General features: G+C 36.0%; 1 protein-coding gene across 2 annotated transcripts in view; it reads right to left on the bottom strand.

Moving 5' to 3' along the window:
* The window catches only part of LOC111511130 (uncharacterized), a 42,046-nt gene that overhangs the window by 13,267 nt on the left and 6,025 nt on the right, over positions 1-22,754 (bottom strand). For both annotated transcript variants that reach the window (XM_023167148.2, XM_023167147.2), the window contains exons 3-5: positions 21,246-21,799; positions 18,284-18,536; positions 16,927-17,936 (exon numbers count right to left, since the gene is read on the bottom strand). In XM_023167148.2, coding sequence (XP_023022916.2) covers positions 16,927-17,936; positions 18,284-18,536; positions 21,246-21,799 — 1,817 coding nt within the window. The remainder of the gene's footprint in view (positions 1-16,926; positions 17,937-18,283; positions 18,537-21,245; positions 21,800-22,754) is intronic.

Below are 22,754 nucleotides of genomic sequence, written 5' to 3'. Positions count from 1 at the left end.
ATGGATCCTCTATGACAACAGAAGACATTCAGAACAGTGGTTGGACAGCAATGAGCCACCCAATTACTTCCCAAAGGCGAAAACACACAAAAAAAGACCATCTGAGAATTGAATGAATTGAGCATGGAAGTTCTGCTCCACCCACCATACTCCCGCGACCTCTCGCCAAGTGACTATTATCTTTTCACCGGTAGAATATTCGCCAATCAAGAGCAGACATACATGGCCTTCCTCGACTTCATCGAATCCCGAGCACATAATTTTCATGCTGAGGAAATTATTCGACATGGGTAACCGTGAGGTAGCCAGGCAGAAGTAAATAATTATAAACAATAAACAATTATTCATTCCCAAGAAACTACCATGTTTTATACAGGAAATTTATACAAAAAATATTCACATATAACTTCAAAGAGAGCTATTTCAGAGTTTGTCTCATCAACAAAAATTTGATAATGCAGATCAATTCAACAAACAGTTCTTTGATGCCATTTCAAATTTTTCTGTGCTAAAAAATCGTTCAACATAATTTGTTGATTCATCGTTGGCAGTTATTCCATATACCAAAACTGCAAAACATTTCTCGATGTGCTACACTACAGTATAGTTCAACCCCTGATGACGTCAACTTGGCTAGTGAAAATCGCGAAAAGTGTTGTTTTTTTGGTGTGTGGGACCACTGGTTGGCTGGAGTTTTCAGGAACATCAGACACGTATCTAATTCTTCGGCATACTCATTTTTATTGTGAACTGTAGATTGAGTTCTGCTTGGAAGAACATTGAAATTCAGAAGAATTCTACGCATTTTCTACCGAATTCAGAATTGGTATTTCTTATTGGTAACAACTTTTGAAACTGACTCAGAGTACACTCTGAAATAAGTCTGGTTTTAGTTCAAGAAAATATTGGATTGAACAGAACTACAGAAACTGGTCCCTAATAAGTTTTTCGAAATCGATATAAATTTTTTTATTGCAATGAGTGTTTTTCTTGCTGGTATCTTTTTGGCAACACTGTTTTTGACAGATCTCACGTGAATCGTGTCTTGTGTCATTGTCAAACTTGTTCAGTTTGGTCTATAATTTAACTATGAATCGACTAACGAATGAAAAACGCTTGCAAATTATTGAATTTTAATACCAAATTCATGCTCGGTGAAGAAAGTGTATCGTGCACTTCTTCCAAGTTATGGGTAGTTTCGTCGGCCTACTGAGAGAGCTATTCGGAAGCTTGTGACTAAATTTCGAACCCAGTTTACATTATTCGACATTGAACCACCAACACGCATACGTAAAGTGAGGACCGAAGAAAATATTGCGGCTGTATTCGCCAGTGTTCGTGATGACCGTGAAATGTCGATTCGCCGCCGTTCGCAGCAATTGGGCCTATGTTACTCCACCACGTGGAAAATTTTGCGAAAGGATTTGGGTGTAAAACCTTATAAGCTTCAGCTGGTGCAAGAATTGAGGCCACACGACCTCCCACAACGTCTAACATTTGGGGAATGGGCGCTGGCAGAGTTGGAGGAAGATCCACATTTTTTACATCACTTGCAACCTTGTTAGTCTGGAACATCGAAGAAAGGTTGGAGATTTTTCTCTCTTTTATAAATACTTTCACGGGAGGCGTTCAAGTGACTTGACAAATTTGATTCCACCAAGAACGGTACAAATTAGAAATACGCGATGGACTGCGGCTGCTCATCTTTTAAGGTTCAACTCAGTACACCTTGAACTTCATTGTTTAAGAACTCTTTTATTTGAAGAACTGTGTTTATGTGGAATAAACTTCCTGAGGATGTTTTTCCAAATGGATTTAATCTCCAGCGATACAAATCTAGTGTGAATCGCCACTTTCGCACAGGTACCGCTCTTAAGAAGCGACTTAAGAATGTTTTGTAGTGCTTATGTGTTGTCTTAAAAAAAAGACACATTGAAAATAATGCTTATTCCATATAAATATCGCTGTGATAATTTTCCAATCAGATGACGAGTTAGTTTTTGCACTACATTTTACACCATCTTGTTTGTCTAAAAAAACCAAGCAACAAATCTTACTAATACACGATACATATGCAAAATGCCTTGAAAAAGTACTGTAAAATAGCTTCACTGGTTATCAACAAATAATAGGCCAAATAGAAACTACTTTTGTTCAGTAACACGCAAAGTTGTCCCTACGCAACTTCGAAATGACTACAACTGTTGTAAAACTGCGTTGTTGCTCAGCTCAAGTCATCATTATTCTTGATGCGAGTCGTTAGCATTATTTTTCACTGAATGATATTTTTAAATCAGCTCCTCAAAACTGGAAGTTATTTCATTCAAACTTCTGATATCTGTAAGACTTAGGAATAGGAAACCGAGCATAAAAATATACTTCAAAGTTTCTCTTTGCCATTCCATGAAAATTTAGAACTTCTGAAGCGCTCCAGAAATTCCTAGTTACTGTAATGAGTTTTTTATTCAAACTGATGCAAGCGTGAACATAAACGGGGCTTGTTCAAAAAGAGGGACTGAGATTAACCTCAAGAGAAATTGATTTACCTCAGATTTTAGAGCAGTTTGAGTATGTACAAACGAATTATGAAGTGGTGAATTCATCAGCAGTCAAAACCACTCTTGGAGAGTCCATTTAGGCGAATTTCTCTCAAACTGTGTTATGATCGAGATAGGGGTTTGAAAATTCACATTATAAAGTCTTTCTTCAACAACTACTATTACCTTTGGCGTCTTCAATTATGATGATAGAGCTCGAAACATGCCCCGCATAAAATCCAACGATAAATATAACACAAACACATAACACTCTCATATTCAAATAAAAACAGAGCAGCTGAAAATGCCCCACAACTAGAAACACATCGAAAACTTCAGAAATTCAAAAATATCAGAACTTCAGCTCAAAAAACAAAGAAACACACGCGCCAAAAGGTGTGAATGTTAACGAGGGCCACAACGAAACTGCTCGCAATGACTGAAACAATGGACAATGTGTCGGTTAGAAAATGTGCAAGAACTTTTGGTTTCACACTGGGAATTTGCGCTAGGATTTCGTCGATTTATGCATTCTAATCAAGGATACCTCTGCCTTACAGGGTGGACCAATATGTGGGAGAGAAGCTGTGCAACATATTGCATGAGATGAATCATTCCAAATAAAAATTGAAGTTGTGAAGAATTTCGATATCTTCGTCAGCTGAATTTTGACAGAGAAAACCACGGGATAAAAATATAAAACTGCGTTTTTGGATTTAAGAAATTTGTTTCGGAGATTTTAGCCTCGAAGATGAGCCCGAAGTGGTCGACCTACACTAATCCAGGACGAAGTTTGCAGGACCATAGTGACCCATTACAAAAGATGCGTCAGCCCCCTTGCGATTTTTGATGGTTTTGAACGTATCAGAAAAGTCAAAATGCTCTGAAAGTGGATGCCCCATGATTTGAACGATTGACGGAGATTGTGACGTTTGTCGCGATATGGAATATAACACACATCGTTGTTTGTTGTCGTTCATCTTCAGTTCCAGGGCCAGTTGAATTTTGTACGGGTGCAGGTCCAAGTTACGACGCACAAGTCGCCAAGTTATGGTCTGCGAACGGCTTCAAAAAGATGGCCCTTTTTTACACCCTTTATATTAGCTTAAACTGTATGTATTAATGTTTGTTTATAACTCTGCTTTTCGTTTCATATAGGGATCTGTATTTGACATAATTATCGACATTATTGCTTGATCTATTCGCGAGCAGATGGCGCTGTACGCAACCTCCTTAATATATCGACGAAACTAAAAAATTTAAAATTAATATAGTTTAAAAAACTAAAAAACACGTTTTTAAAGAACATCGAACTGAAAAGTTAAAACTATTTTTTTTAATAAGCTTAAAACAATAACGAACAAAAAATACTTGTAAAAAAATATTTTTAAATTTTTAGTTCGATGTTCTTTAGAAGCGTGTTTTTTAGTTTTTTAAAACTTTATTTATTATGATGAAAAACGACGTTTCTTCTTGTCATTTGTGCTTTTGTGAATGAAAATTACATTTTTATTAGAAGTTTGCACTTTCTGTACAATGAAAAGTGTTTTTTATTAATTTCTGAGGAGTGAACAATTTTGGAATCCGAAAAATCTAGAGAAACACTTTTTGCGACTGATTGGACCCTCAGAAATCGTTTGCAATAAGATTCGGAAATTGGTGAAATGTCGCAAAAATTCACCAAGAGTGTATCTCGAGAACGGAGAACTTGCCCTGAAAACAGTTATTGCTATCGTATTGTACGCCTCTAAAATAGCCTAATGCAATACTCAAATCGAAATGAATGAATACTTTATTTATCATCGGATAATTAGATTACAATGTATAAAGAAAATATAAAAACATGCAGATTACAGAAAATATAAAAAATAAAAGAATAGTATGGAACATTAACATATACATAAATATACACACACAGATATATACCTACATACACAAAATAATATCATAATCATATCAACCCACATCAGGGACCACCTATTTTATACATATATACACATATACATACATATAAACATACACACACACATAAATATACATACACATACACATTTATAATGTTCAATTTGTCACATATTCTTTCAATTTTGTTTTAAATAATTTTATGGACGAAGATTCTTTGATTTCACGAGGAAGTAGATTGAATTCAACAATACATTTGAAAAATACAGATTTCATCAAACTAGCTTTAGAGGTTGGTTTTACATAGAAATTCATATCACTTGAAGTTCGTGTTGCTCGATCATGAATATTGTTCACAGGAATCAATTGACACTGTAAATAATTGGGCAGTAAATTATTTATCATTTTGAAAATGAAAGTCATTGTTTGAATATAATGATTTTGTTTCACATTAAGCCAGTTGAGGATATCTAACATCGATTTTATATTCGTGTACCTGTTGTAACCAAGGATAATACGCATTGCTTTATTCTGTAGAATTTGCAGTCTGTCATAATTAGATATGTTCGTGTAAATTATAGAACTGCTTTAGTTGAAATGAGGCATAGTATTTGTACACTGTTATCCGACTAGACTGAGATAAAGATGAAGTTATACGTCTCATGAATCCAATTTTTTTACCTATTTTTTTCGAAATATAGTCAATACGTTTATCAAATTTCAGTTGGGTATCAATTACGAATCCCAAATATCTCATTTCCTGAACCCGTTCAATCCGCTGATCATTTATTTTGCCAATAAACATATATTTACTTTCAGTTTCATTAACTTTAAGTTTATTGATTTTAAATTTATAAAAAAGTTGATCTATTTCATCATTCAATGTGTTCATAAGATCAGCGAAATCACTACTATTGAAGTATATCAAGGTATCATCAGCCAAAAGATGAAATTTACATTTCGTCAGAACAGAACCCAAATCATTTACATATAACAAGAATAAAAGGGGACCTTAAACACTTCCTTGTGGCACACCACAGTTGTTGAGATGGCACTCTGACTCTATGTTTGCCGTTTTGGTTTTTTGATATCTATGGCCCAGGTAACTCGTTATCCACTGTATTACTGAACCCGAAAATCCATATTTCTTTAATTTCAATATTAATATTTCGCGATCGATTGTTTCAAATGCCCTTTTCGTATCAATGAATGCCCAGCTGCTATCAACCTAACCTAACCTAACGTAACCTAACCTAACCTAACCTAACCTAACCTCACCTAACCTAACCTAACGGCCAACGGTTTGAAAGTCCCTATATAAACCTTGTAGCGAGTTTATCTGTAGAGTGTGGTGTCAAAGGCCCTTTATAATTCCTGTTGCCACGTATTTTCAAGACTCGTGTGACACAGTGTACGTCAAACTGCCTGCTCAACCTCAAAAAAGTTTTTACTTCAGAATAGATACATTGAAAAACATATTGCGATACTTTGACATGGGCCACCCGTTACCAAAGCTCTTATTTTCGATGGTGACCCTCTTTCTGAGAGGTGTGTTGTACGTTCGGTAACAGTTTGACTGAGTTATAGTATATTGTGATGGTTGTGGAATACCTATGAATGAGTGAAAATTGAATGGGACTTGTGAAACAGGGGCGTAGACGGCAATGCCACGATGGGGTCGATTCACAAATTTCAAGATTCGACGTTGGTGGTAATCAAGGGGTTTCAAGTCTGGTGAGTGGGGTGGATGTCATAACAATTTGCAGTATTGAATCTCTTGCTCTTCCTGTCATGATGAGTCAACTTTTAACCTAACTGTGACTCTGGAGACCTTCAATGGTTATTAAAGATGAAATGGGAAGCAGTGCAGAATGTAAGTGGAATTGTCAGACCAACTTTGACAACAGGTTGTACTAGGTAGGCAGTTGGGTCCAAAGTACAAGTAAATGGGCCTTTTCGAACCTCGGTTGCAACCCGTGATGATTTATTGTGGCTCTGGGTGGTAATAAATGTAAGACAATAAAAATACCTTTGACTTTTTTGGTCAGAATCCTACAGAGTTCTGCTTTATGGGTTCCACTAGTTTCTTGAATTTATGAGTGATCATGCCGTTGGATTGTATTGAAAATATGCAAAAGGCATATTTTTTTTTTGAATTTTTTGATCAAAACACAACTTATCAAAATAATTTCACCTCATATTTAATATTTTCTTTACTTACTAGGGAAATAGATCAATTACGCTGATCTGGTAGAATCCCAATACATTTTTCCTCAACATCTTCATCTATTTTAAACAGTTTTATTTAACTTGCCCTGTTTGTTTGTTTGTTTGGGTCAAAGTTAGTTTATGTAATGACCCCCTTCCTGTTGACAGATTGGTCTGATTTTTGCTACACATATTTGGTTTTAATGACAATACAATTCAATACATTATGTATCATTATAAATCCAAGATGGCCGTGGCTATAAAATGGTGATTTAAATATTTCTCGAGGCTAACATCTCCGGAACGAAATCTCGCAAATCAATTTGAATTCGTAGGAAAAGAAATAAACACGCTTTTAAAGAACATCGAACTAAAAAGTTAAAAATGTTTTTTTAAATAAGCTTAAAACAAGAACGAACGAAAATTTTCAGTATTATTGTGATATACCTGATATACCTGATTCGTTCGTTATTGTTTTAAGCTTATTTAAAAAAATATTTTCAACTTTCCAGTTCGATGTTCTTTAGAAGCGTGTTTTTTAGTTTTTTAAACTATATTTATTTTTCACTTTTTAGTCCGATTTATTGCCAAAAATATTTTCTTTTCTAGTCACTAGTATTATATATTTTAAATATTTCAACTATAGTCGGTTACTATACATTGAATCATATTGTGAACTTTATTGTTCCAATAGAATATTGAACAATTAGTTTAATTTTGAAATCGACTTGAGTCGATACTTGTACTTTTTAAAGATTCGATTTGTTGACCAATTCGAAAATGGGGTAAGCGACCATTTCACAAACGTTTCGACTGTTTTGCGTGCCACCGTTTTGCGTGCGATCGTTTTTCGTGCGATCGTTTTTCGTGCGTTTTCGATCGTTTTTCGTGCGTTTTCGATGTTTTTTGTGCGTTTCTGACCGTTTTCCGTGCGTTTATTCGTTCTCGTTTCATCGTTATTGTCGTAACGGTTTTTCGTGTTTCAATATCACAGTCATTTATCATTTAACGCGTTCCGCTAACCAAGTAAGCATCATCAGGAAATGACTAAAGTCCATGCTTTGTCATATGAAGATTCATTTTGCGAATTTTCAGACTCTTGAACGGAACCTTGTGGAACACTCAACCTAACTTCTGTTACAGAGTAGTGTCGGCCAGCTAATCAGAATGGAGAAATCAAATATCGCTCGATTGATTGTGCTAGATGAAATTGAACAGGAGAATGTGGGTCGAATAATAATAATAATAGTGATAAAACATTAAAACCTTGAAAGTGACATAGTCAGCGTGGGAGGTGGTGGCGTTTGTGATAATTTGTGGAAATTAATGAGTTATTACAAGAAATGATAGCAGAACTGTCAGAAGGGCTCTAAGTTGTATTTTCGCTAATAATGATCGGATCGTCGCGTACAGCACGTCGAATGATAGGATAAGAAATGCAGAATTCATCGACGAAGAAAAATCGAAGATGGCGCAACATGTCATAAAGGCACTAAGCCAAATCTTTGTTAATGATAGTTGAATCTCAACGTGCAGTACATCAAATGAAAGGGAAACGAATACAGAGTGTACCGACAGAGAAAAAACAAAGACGGCGTAACGAATATAATATCCAACGACTATTGTAAAATAGCATAGGAAGAATTGCAAATTCAACAAAAATCACTGAAAAAACTTGGAATTGAAAAATGTTGGGTTATCAACAACTATAAGTTTATTCCAATTGCAGAAGCTTGATCCAAACGCGGAATTTATTGACAAAAAGAATGAAAAAATCATTGTATACTGAAACATATGATATATTTGGGTTCCTCAGGGTGAGAAGGTTTCGAATATATCAAAAAACGACCACTTCCGGTTTCCACTTCCGGTCGTCCGATTCCGATGATTTTGACATCAATGGATTCGTTTAGATGTCAAAAAACATAGTTAATCATTTTACGAAGTCAAAAGGACCGTATAACCTAGTTTCATTATACTAGCAGTAACAGACCGATGTGGGTACTCATTTCAAAAATGATTTAATGTGTAGACTATTAAAAATATAATATCGAGCGCCTAATGTGCATAGGAAGAATCAAAATCAGAATCATTTACTTCCAGGGTTTTTTATATTTTCTTCAGCATACGCCGCCACTGAATTTGACCGAATTTACATGAAACTGTGGGATTTAGGATATCCGGAAATGATAATTTACTCTAATGATTTAGTGGACGCACGATTTAATGGGCAATTGATTCGTATTGTCCCAGGTTTTTGATCTTCCACGAATTTTACTGTTTACTTTGTGTGTAACTGAAGAAAACAATATGTTTATCAACAAAGCAGGAGTTTGAACTTGAGCAAAATTCCTAGTCTGAGGGTAGTTTTTTATGAAAAGGTTTCTCAAAACCAAAACGGAAAATGACCAGATTGCAAACCACGGGAAATTGAACTAACCTCCAAATATCAAAGAGATGATTGAAGAAAGAGTAGTATTTCTTCTGCTCTTCATGATATTATCTGCTCTCTTGTTTCGTTCATTCTCAGCTTTGGAATAGATTTTACCACCAATTTCATTGTTTTCTGACAAGAGAGACAGTAAATTATGCACTATGAAATAGATAAAAGTATACCCGGGCTGTGAATGTCTAAGATTCATGATAAGCGTGTTAATGTCGATTTCAACTATACATGATCAGGGAGGTACTCGTATAATTACTGATAATTAAGTTTAATTGGCATTACACAAGTTTTACAGCTTCAACAATGAAAGATGAATAGATAAAGAAGTGTGGTTGATCATATCGATTCTCGTCGTGAGTACAAGTTTTGAGGTGAACCCATAGGTTGGTTTCACCTCAATTCTACAACATACTTCACAGAAATATCTTTATTTTTTTTTCACAAAAATTAGTCTCCCCTAAAAATAAACCATATTCAATTCAAACTACATTCCTATGGCTGGGATTGTATCAAATAATCGAATGAATGTTGCAATGTACTTTCATCAATGACAAGAGTAGATTTATCTCATTCGTAAATTCATTTTCAGTTGAAGGATTTTTTTAATCACCTGCAGTTGAAGAAAAGTTGATGACTACTGCGGGAATAGCCATGATAATTTGCAGTTTTTCGCTTTTCGCAAAAATCCCGAAATTTTAACTTCAAAGTGCGAAGAAGTTTTTGATAAATGTCGAAAAAACCGACGTTTTTCTATATAATCTCAATGAAATATGCAGTAGATGAAGAATTTGGCATCTTTATATGAAACGTACGTAGAATATGATTCTCTGGAGCGCCATCTGCCCGCGAATAGATCAAGCAATGATGTCGATAATTCTGTCAAATGAAGACCCCGATATGAAATGAAATGAAGAGATACAAACACACATACAGGTGGAGCTAATATAAAGCGTGTAAGAAAATAAGTTAAAAGAAATCGGAAAAAAAATTAATAATAAGGGGCCTCCACTTCTTCGTTGTCCCATGGCCTCCAGATTTCCAAATCCGGCCCTGACTGCCACTATATTTGACAGAAAGTAGTGAAAGATCGGAAATAGTTTCGAAAATGTTGGAAAATCAATGTTATTTTGATTTTCATTTGATATTATTATTCAAATCACAATTCCTAAAATTCAGTGAACGATTTTGTTTTCAAAACAGCAATCTCGGTTGAGAATTGAAGAAATTATGAACGGTCAACCAAGCGTTCAAGGCCGTCAAAGATGATCCACAAGTAAATTGGTCAATTACCCAGTCGCTCGTGCATTGTGAACCGTTTCCTTGAATACGAGCAATTCCTCACTTGGTTTGACGATTATTTTAAACGAGTTAAGCGAATCTCACGCGAAAATACCTACAGTGTGTCTCGTTTTCAACTTCTCACACAGGTATCTCTCTTACACCATGTGGTGTATTTGATGGTCTGCACAGTCGCCAGATCTAACCCCTCTAGATTTTTTGCTTGAATTGACACGGTAACTCGTTTATTTAAAGGATGAATGAATATTTCTAATTGTTCATTTTCTTGTACGTATGTATCTCTCCTCGATTCACTCTTCAGTTTCAATTTAAGTTAGAGTTTTGATACATTGGACGTTTCTTTTCCGCTTGATTCTGTTACTAGTTGACAATCTATCTCTTAGACAAGGTTTTATATATGCATCTGAGCCGCGTTGAAATTAATTGAGTATCAGGCACTTTGCTGTCTGATAACGATCTTTCCTGTACTGACGAGAGGTAATACCTCGAAACCGCGGTCTGAAACCCTGAAGCTGTTGGATTCCATCCAGAAGAGAGCTATCAGCCTGATTGGAGACGCGTATTCTCATTTTTTTCCTTTACTGTCTTAGCCACTTTTTCTCTCCTTTCCGTTTATTTTCTTGTTCTGTTTTCTGGTGTCTTTTCTTGTTGACATGTTTCTTTTACCAACCTCTTCCACTCTTTTTTTCCGCATTTCATTTTTGTAATTTTCCATTTCCTTCTTGATTTGTTATATTTCAACTAATGGGGTTTCCTTCTTGACTCATTATCGATTGTTCTGTCAGGTTTTAATCCATTTTATAAAATTTTAGAAATCTTGACAACAACTCGATTATTTGGTGAAGGAGCTAGTATTTATGTAACTGTAGATGATTTTTAAAGTTCGACAGGTACAAAAATGCATTCTCTAAAAATATTTGATGCAATTGTGAAGAGACAGGACCGTACTAACTCAGTAGTAACAGTGACACCATAGAGACTAAAAAAACATTACGAAACTAGAAGGCATTCAACAAGTCAACATAAACTTCACAAGACAAAAGATTCCCTTACCTTTTTCAATTCTATATCGAAAATCGAGTTAACTTGGAACCTCAATAGTCTGGAATATCGAAGAAAGGTCTCTCTTCATATGCGTGTGAATGCACCTTTACTTTATCTGCCAATCATTTCGAACGAGTTGCTTTCTTGAAAAAAACAGGATACGCTCGTTTTGAACTAACAAGGATACGGAATGATTAACATGTCTATGTACGATTTGGATATTTTTTTCAAATTATCTTCATTATTTGTCGGGATATTCTATTGTTTCGTAGTGTTGCCCAACGACCAATCGTTCTGCGCTGCATTTTGGCTCGTTAGACGAAATAATTTCAGAAATTACTTGATGCGGCCTTGTAATTATTCTGTTTGCTTATCCAGATCATCTTATACCTGGAGCTTGAGCTACGGGTGATTTTTTAAGAGGTATGGGATTTGATTTTCAAAACAACACAAAAAATTTGAACAAAGTTATGAAATCTTTATTAGAATCGATTGAACGATCAATATAATTTAGTGTTTGAAGATGATTTCATGCAAATGTTGTCCGCGGCTCCGCTTTAGATGGCCCATGCGCAAGGTCCAATTTTGGCACACTCTCTCTAACATATCGACCGGTATTTCACGTATAAATGCTTCAATATTGGCTTCCAGAGCGTCAGTCGAACGGCGCGGCGGCGAATCGACATTTCACGGTCATCACGAACACTGGCGGATACAGCCGCAATATTTTATTCGATCCTCACTCTACGTATGCGTGTTGGTGGGTTAATGTCCAATAATGTAAACTGGGTTCGAAATTTAGTAACAAGCTTCCGAATAGCTCCCTCAGTAGGCCGACGAAATTGGCTATAAATTAGAAGAAGTGCACGATACACTTTCTTCGCCAAGCATAAATTTTAATAATAAAATTCAATAATTTGCAAGCGTTGTTCATTCGTAAGTCGATTCATGGTTAAATTATAGACCAAACTGAATAAGTTTGACAATGACACAAGAAACGATTCACGCGTGATCTATCAAAAACAGTGTTGCCAAAAAGATACCAGCAAAAAAATCACCCATTATTGTAGTATATATGCATAGTACTTTCCGGTTGTTAGTGGTGTCGCTAAAACATGTACTATGAAATGACAGTTGACACCGACGGAAGAACAGAGTGTTGTCTCTGTTTGGTGAAACTAGTATGAAAATGAAAAACTATAAAATATAAGATTAATGCTGTATATCATTGTAAATAAGTATGTAAATAAAGCTTGTAAATAGCATTCATAGTGTGGTAAATGATAACACATGGCGCAGTCTGAAAAAGAGGTACTGAAGCTCTAAAAATGAATTTGGAACCGCCATATTTTTAGGTCAGAGATTCAAAAGCCACCAACTTATGGCCGAAATTTAAACAATCTTTTGAGGTATTCCTGGTGGCTGCTGGATTAACGGAAGCTGGTGACAAGAGAAAGTGCAATTCATTACTACACTGCATGGGACAAGAAGGCCTAGATGTGTACATCACTTTTGAGTTGAAATCAAATGAAATTGATAAATTTGAAGTGCTGGTTATCAAGTTCAATGATTATTTTGTGCCCAAAGTCTATGTAATGAGAAATCTAAAAACTGGAGAAGGGTTTAACAACTATATTACAGAATTGAAATCTCTTGCAAGTTCATGTGATTTTGGAAAATTGAAAGATACACTCATAAGAGATCGTATTATATGTGGCATAGAACACATTAAATTGAGAGAAAAGCTATTAACAGAGCCTAATGTAACACTAAACAAATGTGTCGATATTTGTCGAGCTACTTTAGCAACAGAGAGTCACATTAAGAACATATCAAGCGAAGCAAAACGAGATGTGGGTATACACACAAAGTGAATAAATGTCCAGCGTACCAGCAGACCTGCAAGAAGTGTAAATAATTAGGCTAAGTTTAGCTTAAAAGAGAGAGGTGTGGTATATGTGCATAGTACTTTCCGGTTGTTAGTGGTGTCGCTAAAACATGTACTATGAAATGACAGTTGACACCGACGGAAGAACAGAGTTGTTGGCTTTGTTTGGTGAAACTAGACATGTTGTGCATGAAAATGAAAAACTATAAAATATAAGATTAACGCTGTATATCATTGTAAATAAGTATGTAAATAAAGCTTGTAAATAGCATTCATAGTGTGGTAAATGATAACACAATTACGATGTTTAACAGATATCTGCATCATATGCAGATACTCCGATTGTCGGAAGACAGTGTGTGTCGCCTCTGTTTGGAAAATGATGAACCAGCAGAGAACATACTTTATGCCTGCCCCGCTGGGGACTGAATCAGGTTTATAGAGTTTGAATTATGTTATATTCCACACACAATGGCATCAATAATCCTTTCAAACGATTGAAAAATTTCTGTGATATCTCGCACACACTTAGTTTTATTTCATTTTTTTTTCAACGTACCATAGCTTAAATATATTACTAGAATATTATTTCCTGAATTATGATTCCGCTATTGTTTTTCATATATACTGTTCTCCCATATACTCCCTTCTCTTTACAGAACTTTCGTCTTGTCCCAACTGATTCAAATATTATCATCTGCAGTTCAACATTGCGTGATGTGAGAATTTTATCTCATTGTAGGAAAACGTTGATGATGGAGTGTTTGTTTCAACAGAGTAAATAAATCACTGCCTCTGATATGTGTTTGAACAATTTCATGGCAAACTATTCAGGCCTTGGCGCTGATGCATCGCACTTACATCATCAGATCAAAATCTTTCAATTGTGCCCTGCTGTAATAAATAATAGTAGAAGGTCTACGGGCTATAACAATAGATAGCTTATTGTTGTTAGTCTGCATAACTAATACTTTAGTGCAATTCATCAAATCAACACGGCTGGTGTCGAATGTCCTGTGCCAAACGCATGTGTTGTTACGCAATGTACGGCATTTACTGTTGAATGCGAGAAAGTTTCTAAATTCCTGCTGAAATTGCAAACATGGAAAAGCAACACAAAATCTGCCCCGTCTCAAAATATCAAGATTGATACAAATGGTGACCAGTTAGTTCTTGTAGATCACACAAAAGTCCTTGCGATGGGAATAAACTAAAGAGTGTTTTATAGAGGTATAGAACTTTAAGTTGGCAACACTTTTTTGACTAGCGGCCATTTTGTCAGCTGTCAAGTGAATTATGTTCAGTTTGGTTTGGTATTTTAAAATGACTATACTAACTCTGAAATTGCAAACATGGAAAAGCAACACAAAATCTGCCCCGTCTCAAAATACCAAGATTGATACAAATGGTGACCAGTTAGTTCTTGTAGATCACACAAAAGTCCTTGCGATCGGAATAAACTAAAGAGTGTTTTATAGAGGTATAGAACTTTAAGTTGGCAACACTTTTTTGACTAGCGGCCATTTTGTCAGCTGTCAAGTGAATTATGTTCAGTTTGGTTTGGTATTTCAAAATGACTATACTAACTCTGAAATTGCAAACATGGAAAAGCAACACAAAATCTGCCCCGTCTCAAAATACCAAGATTGATACAAATGGTGACCAGTTAGTTCTTGTAGATCACACAAAAGTCCTTGCGATCGGAATAAACTAAAGAGTGTTTTATAGAGGTATAGAACTTTAAGTTGGCAACACTTTTTTCACTAGCGGCCATTTTGTCAGCTGTCAAGTGAATTATGTTCAGTTTGGTTTGGTATTTCAAAATGACTATACTAACGCTGAAATTGCAAACATGGAAAAGCAACACAAAATCTGTCCCGTCTCAAAATATCAAAATTGATACTAATGGTGACCAGTTAGTTCTTGTAGATCACACAAAAGTCCTTGGGATGGTAATTAACTAAATCTGTCCTGTCTCAAAATATCAAAATTGATACTAATGGTGACCAGTTAGTTCTTGTAGATCACACAAAAGTCCTTGGGATGGGAATTAACTAAAGAGTGTTTTATAGAGGTATAGAACTTTGAGTTGGCAACATTTTTTCCCTATCGGCCATTTTGTCAGCTATTAAGTGAATTATGTTCAGTTTCGTTTGGCAAGTGACTAGACTAACGCCGAAATTGTTTTACAAAGATATAGAACTTTAAGTTGTCAACACTTTTTTCACTAGCGGTCATGAATGAAGAAGCAAAACAAAATTTGCCCCTTCTCAAAATATCAAGATTGATATTACTGGTGACTAGTTATTTCTTGTGGAAAACACAAAAATCCATCCTTGGGATGGAAATAAACTAAAGAGTGTTTTACAGAGGTATAGAACTTTAAGTTGGCAAGACTTTCTTCACTAGTGGCCATTTTGTCAGCTGTCAATTGAATTATGTTCAGTTTGGTTTGACATTTTAACATGACTAGACTAACGCTGAAATTGCAAACATGGAAAAGCAACATAAAATCTGCCCCGTCTCAAAATATCAAAATTGATACTAATGGTGACCAGTTAGTTCTTATAGATCACACAAAAGTCCTTGGGATGGTAATAAACTAAAGAGTGTTTTATAGAGGTATAGAACTTTAAGTTGGCAACACTATTTTCACCAGCAGCCATAAATGGAAAAGCCCCTTCTCAAAATATCAAGATTGATACTATCTGTATGTGCTAGTATCAGCCTGTATCAGCTGTATCAGCATAAGTAGCAGCTTTCAACAGTGTGATCCACAAACTGATAAATTTGCCCTTGTCATATGTGAATTTCAATAAAGAACTGCAAAATAATAAAACAAATAGCCGTCAACAATTATTACGATAGCAGCCTGATACATTCTTTATTATCAAAAAAGTTATACAACCAAGCTTTGAAGGAAGTTAACCTATTTCCAAATGAAGAGGAAACAGTTATAGAGAACCTCAACCTACTTAGGCCAACCCACTATAAATATTTCTGCACAACAAAGTTGTAAATATTGCTTTCAAAACCAACAATAACTTGGGCATGCGCGTTAAGAATAACAAAGATGAAAGTTCAGTTTCAGAAAAATCGGGAGTGCATAAATTATCATGTGGCTCATGTCCGATGTTCTATATAGGTCAAACTGGATGAACGTTCCAAGCCCGCATAAAAGAACACAAAAATAGTTTCCACAATGGAAAAATAAATTCCACATATGCCACTTATTTAATCACAGAGGGTTTGAAGAAAGGCTGTTAAAGCTTGGCTTTGACAGCTTTGGCATATTCGAGGATTGGGTTCTCCGTCGATGCTGACGATGGTGTCTTCCTAAGAGAAAATGTCTTTGCTCTTACTAATGAAACAATGACTCAGTGGTCGCCAGAATCTCCAGATCTATGTGGAATTGACCAAGTAATGTTAAGTAGATATTCCAATGGTGGATAGGAATTTTCATTTCATACTTTGTAATAACATCGAATGAAGGTTATTGCTAAGTGAATCGACTCGTTGTTGGTGACTGAGCAATGAAGACATACCAATGAACCATATAGCATGCAATAAATATCGTAAAATGAACCACAGAGGCGACTTACCGTCGTCCAGCTCCGTTATTATAGATGTTATCTGCTCTCCATGGTACCCAATACTATTGGTGACTATAGGCTTCTTCGTTCCTCCCCTGGAAGGCCCCCTATCGCTTTCTCCATAGGAACTCAGACCATTTCCAACAGGTCTCGGTCTATTGGGTCTTTCATCATCATGCGGTCGTATGTTACTGTCGCCTTGGGGTCTTGGGTACTCATAAGACTGATCACCGTGTGGTCTATCATTATTTGGTTTTGAGACATCGCCGTATGGTCTGAAGTCCTCATAGGGCTTGCCTTTGACTGGTTTTGAATCCTCATAGGGTCTTATATGGTGTGGTCTATCAGCGTCGGGTCTTGAGTCGTCGTAGGGTTGGACATTTGGTCTCGAGTCCTCATAGGGCCTGTCGCTGTCAATGGGTCTCGAATTTTGATACGGCCTATTTGGTCGCGTGTCGTCATAGGGCCTGTCGCTGTCATTAGGCCTCGAGTTTTGATAGGGTCTGTCATTACTCGGTCTATTTGGTCGCGTGCCCTCATAGGGCCCGTTATTCTCAGGCCTCTCGCTACCATAGCCTGTCGAGGGTTTTGATGAAGGTCTTTCATCATCATAGGAACCGTTTGGCTTCGACGGTCTTTCATCTTGGTATGGCCCATAGCTAGATATCCCATCTGGTTTCCAAGATGGTCTATCGTCTTGAGGAGCATATTGTGGCAAACCAGGCCTGTGGTTATTGCTGTATTTTTCTCCTGATGGCCGTCTAAAGTCATCGTAGCTTTCCATAGGTCTGTGCGGTTTGTGGTATTGGTAGTCGTTCTTGATCGAGTGGTGAAAGTATTCGTTGTGGTATTCTTCGTGCTGCAGTTGATGCTGGAATAGATATTCGCTTTGGGCCAGCGGTTTGTTGTTGTTGTAGGAGTCTGGGTGGGGTATGAGAGAACCGTATTTGTCGGGGAATTGATAGTTGTAGTAGTTCGACTGTGGTCGGAAGGGGATCCTTGACGGTCTGTCGCCATATCTGGAAACGGATATAATATTGATGTTTAAAAAGTATAGATAGGTTTACGACAAATATATTTGTGTTTGTCGCTTCCAATATAAAAACATATAATGAAATCACTTTCCATTGAAGCATTTTGACTGATTGTGTGAATCTTACTAGTCACGAGTTGAAATAAATAATAATATCCATTACTGAAACCTTGAAAGTAATGCTTAATCAATTTTTTTTTCTTCTTCTTTTTCCAGCCCTTTTCCGTGAGGCATCTTGAGATGAAAAAGTTGAGGATGGTTTCAACTTTTGGACACAAGTACAAATAAGTAAAATAATTCAAACTCTACGCTAAATGAGTAATTGTCCTTCACCTGTCTGAGTAGTATTCGGTGCTGCCTGGTTTCGAAACGTCATATCTATGCAGGTCCGGTCTTTCTACAGGTCCGTAAGGCCTTTGGAAGAAGGTACTCTGTCCATAGTCATCATTGATCTCAAAAACCGGTCGAATTCCCCCAGGTTGGTCTGGTCTGTCGAAATCATTTGGTCGTTGTAGAACTTTATGGTCTTCGTGGGGGCTGTTGGAGGATTCCGGTATGAACGAAGGACGTTTTTCATCATGTTGACCTGAAAATCGATGAGATATGAAATATGAAAGGAATCTTTTTTGTGGAGATAAATTTGTGGTTGAGCGAGTGGAGAACTTCATAGGAAAGAATGTCGACCAGTTATTTAATTTTTCACAATAAAATTTCTAACTCGTATCGATAGTAGATTACCTTTTTTTAAATTCTTTTCACAGGTAATCAAAGAATATATTTTGAAAAATTCTCCTGAAAATCCAAAAATTCATTTGATTGCAAAATAATTAATTCATAAACGTTGTTGAGGAAATTCTGATTTGTTGGAGAAACACATTTTTATAACTGTCAAATCTGAAATGTTGCAGAAGAGTTTTGAAATTGCAGGTATTGAAAGAAAAAACATTGAAAAATTTTCTAAAAAATACGAAAATTCATTTTTATTGCATAATAATTGGTTTATGAACGTTGCTGAGGATATGCCGATTTATTTGTCAGAGAAACACATTTTTGTAGCTGTCAAATATGACATGATGCAGGAAAATTTTGAAATTACAGGTAATGAAAGAAGAAACATTGGAAAATCCGAAAAATCCGTTTTCTTTATTGGTTCGCAAACATTGCTAAAGAAATGTTCATCCATTCGTTAGAGAATCATATTTTTATAGCTGTTAAACATGAAATATTGCAGAAAAGTTCTAAAATTACAGGTAATTGAAAAAACGCAAAAAAAACCTCTAAAAATAATACCTAAATTCATTTTCATTGCATAATAATTGGTTCATAAATGTTGCTGAGGAAATGCTGATTCATTTGTTGGAGAAAAATACTTTTTTATAGCTGTCAAATTTGAAATGTTGCAGAAAAGTTTGGAAATTACAGGTTTCGAAAAAAAAACATTGAAAAATCTGTAAAAAATACGAAAATTCATTTTAATTGCATAATAATTGGTTAATAAACGTTGCTGAGGATATGCTGATTTATTTGTCAGAGAAACACATTTTTGTAGCTGTCAAATTTGATATGATCTAGAAAAATTTTGAAATTACATGGAATGAAAGAAGAAACATTGAAAAATCCAAAAATTTCTTTTTCTTTATTGGTTCACAAACGTTGCCGAGGAAATGTTCAATCATTCGTCAGGGAATCACATTTTTTATAGCTATCAAACATGATCTATTGCAGAAAAGTTCTAAAATTACAGATAATGAAAGAAAAATGCAAAAAAACCTCTAAAAATAACCCCTGAATTCATTTTCATTGCATAATAAATGGTTCATAAATGTTGCTGAGGAAATGCTGATTTATTTGTTAGAGAGAAATATATTTTTATAACTGTCAAACTTGAAATGTTGCAGGAAAGTTTTGAATTTACAGGTAGTGGAAGAAGAAATATTGAAAAATCTTCTAAAGATCTGGAAATTTCTTTTTCTTTATGGGTTCACAAACGTTGCTGAGGAAATGTTTATTCATTCGTTAGAGAAACATGTAGTTTTACAGAAAAGTTCTAAAATTACAGGTGATGAAAGAAAAAACGTTGAACATCCTCTAAAATCATAAAATTAATTTTATTGCATGATAATTTGTTCATAAATTTTGCTGAAGAAATGCTCATTCATTTGTTAGAGAAACACATTTTTATAGCTGTCAAACTTATTGCATAAGTTGTTATATTATTTGGTGAATTAGGTAGACGTCGACAAAGATAATTAGTCTAATAACATATGGGCATCCTGCATACGTTCCTTTTGTTGTTCCTGGATGTTCCGTCTGTACAAGGATTCAAATGGGATGTCCAGGGGATGTCCCACATAGGTTATCATGTTCCCTAATTTGCCATTTATATATTTATATGACAAACAACGAACACATGTAATTATGATTTGGTAAGTGATAACTGGACATAATCGCTTGACTTATTTTTTGTTTCAGGTGCAAATATGTCAACGGTTGAAGGAAATTCATTTTCCGAATCCATCCAATTGAATTCTCTTTAACAAAGTTAAGAAAAATTTTTATGAATCGTAATGAATATTTACCTTTCACTTGCAGTATCAAAAGTAATACAAATTAATGGAAATATTTAAAAACTTTTTTACAGGAGCCTCTGAGAGAATTTCAAACAAAAAACAAACAGAAAAGGCCTTTACAAAATTTCGAAAGGCGTAAAGAAGGAAAGTGAAATGAAAGATAGTTCAGTGATCAATAGACTGTGTATTTTGTATTAGTGATTATTTAAATATTGTTTATTTTTTCAAAACTAGAGACCAAACATAAGGCATAGCTCATAATGAATGTTTATTCTCATTTTCATTATATTTTTTCTCTGTGAAAAACTTTAAACTGGGGTTCCATACAGCGAGATCCATGAAATGCGTCTCTGGAATAAATATGGTACATCTTTGGGATATCCCATGGATGTACCTTTCAAAAGTTTGATGTTCCTGGGATGAGTTTGGTATATCATTGGGACATCCTTTGGAACCACTTGGAAAGACGTCCTCTAAATGTCCGTTTATGTGAAACGGGGATGTTTTTGGAACGTCCCTAGGTTGTACCAGAGACAGCATTCTTCGCCCTCTTCAGGACATCCCAGGAACGTCCAACGATTGCGATTGTGTTGTTATGGTTGTTAATATGTCTAGGGTGGCTGAAGAATGTTTAGAGGATAGTATATCTTTGAAAAATGTGGTTGAAATCTTACAAAAACCTACTACTCCGACAACTAACCCAATCAATATGGATAAAAAATTACCTCCATATCCCAGTTGCGAATCTCCTGCTACCAAAATCCCGTGAACCGGATTCAAAACGGTTTGGGGTCCGCTAGCTACGCTCACCAACGTTTGGACGTTCTGAACTCCATCCTTATTGAGCGATCGAGGTGGCTGAGTGGGTCTTCGATTCCCGTACGAGATTCTATCGACATCAGAATCGTAATAGTGGCCGGAATCCGGCGGGTGAGGTGGCCGGTGTGGATTTTTCGATGGCAGGTAAAGGTTACTCAGATCTGGCGGGCGAGGAGGCCCATCCGGAGGTGCGGGTCCGTCGATAGCGTCTTGAAGGGGTTTGAAAAAGATTTCGTCTTCAGTGGGGATGTTGCCGAGAGTGATCGGTTTCAGTGAAGGGCGGAAGTCTTGGTCGGAGGGTTTGACGTGGGGGGATTTGTCGATCACAAGGGTGCAGTCTAGCTTCTTTATGTACAAGTCGAAATCGGTGTCGGAGACGGTTCCGATGGGTTTCAGGTCGGCGGTTTCTTTGATGGCGTCGACGCTCAGTTCACAGGTGGCGTTGCCTTTTGCTGAAATCCTGTGAATGCGAGAATGGTTGAGTTAGAGTATTGTAGAAACCACTTACATATGAACATTGAATTACAGGAAAACTGTTTTTTACAATTCAGTTTGCACGCCAATCATTCATTATGTGACACAGTTGTTATTCATAGAAACGCTACACAACGTAGTATATGAAATGAAGAAAAGAGAATTGAAACTTTCTATGTCTTTTACCACTTTTATTTGTAACTAACGTAACTGCAGTTTCGTCCTATAAGGACATTATACATGGTCATTGGGACCACGTGACAGGTAAGTTTGGATAGGTTGCTTGTTGAAGTGGGAACAATTCGAATTTTCCGCTGTGCGCACGGTAGCTTCTGATTGGTCGAGTCCATGAACACTGTCACAATATGAGAGCTTTGAAAAAATGAGACTTTCGCATAATGTCAGCTTCATCTTTGTGAAAAGAAGGTCACGATTTGGGTACAATTGTCTGAGAGTATTATATGATACCTTACATAAGTTGCTGACATATCCCAAAAATCTCAGCTCACTGTCTAGATACAAACCTAGATTCCGGCAGTCCTTGATTTGAGGGAGGTAGTCAATTTCCATTTTGATTCTTATCTGTCCGATGGCTGAATTTCTGTACGACGTACGACCCAAAATCAAGAAAGATGATTTTTTTCCATTGTGCTTCAGATTGTGTGCCGTAAATATGTCCAACAATGACTGGAGATCTTGATTTATTAATATTTCTGAGTTAGTTATGGAAATCAAGATGAAAGTGGAGTATATTTGTGTGTCATTGGCGTAATGGTGGGTTTGCCTATTATGTATGTATTCATGGAAATCCGATATATCAATACTGATTAGCAAAGGACCTAAGATGGAACCCTGTGGTACTCCATATGCAACACTCAATGCTTCAGATCTATCATTGTCTGTCACTACCCTTTATCTGCGATTAGTTAGGAAATCTCGTA

Source organism: Leptinotarsa decemlineata, unplaced genomic scaffold (assembly GCF_025532065.1).
Source record: "Leptinotarsa decemlineata unplaced genomic scaffold, Ldec_3_MD MMD2_tig00026307_RagTag_RagTag, whole genome shotgun sequence".
NCBI classification, from domain to species: Eukaryota; Metazoa; Arthropoda; class Insecta; order Coleoptera; family Chrysomelidae; genus Leptinotarsa; species Leptinotarsa decemlineata.
The sequence above is the reverse complement of the archived record's forward strand: the minus strand, read 5'-3'. Positions and strand labels throughout refer to the sequence as shown.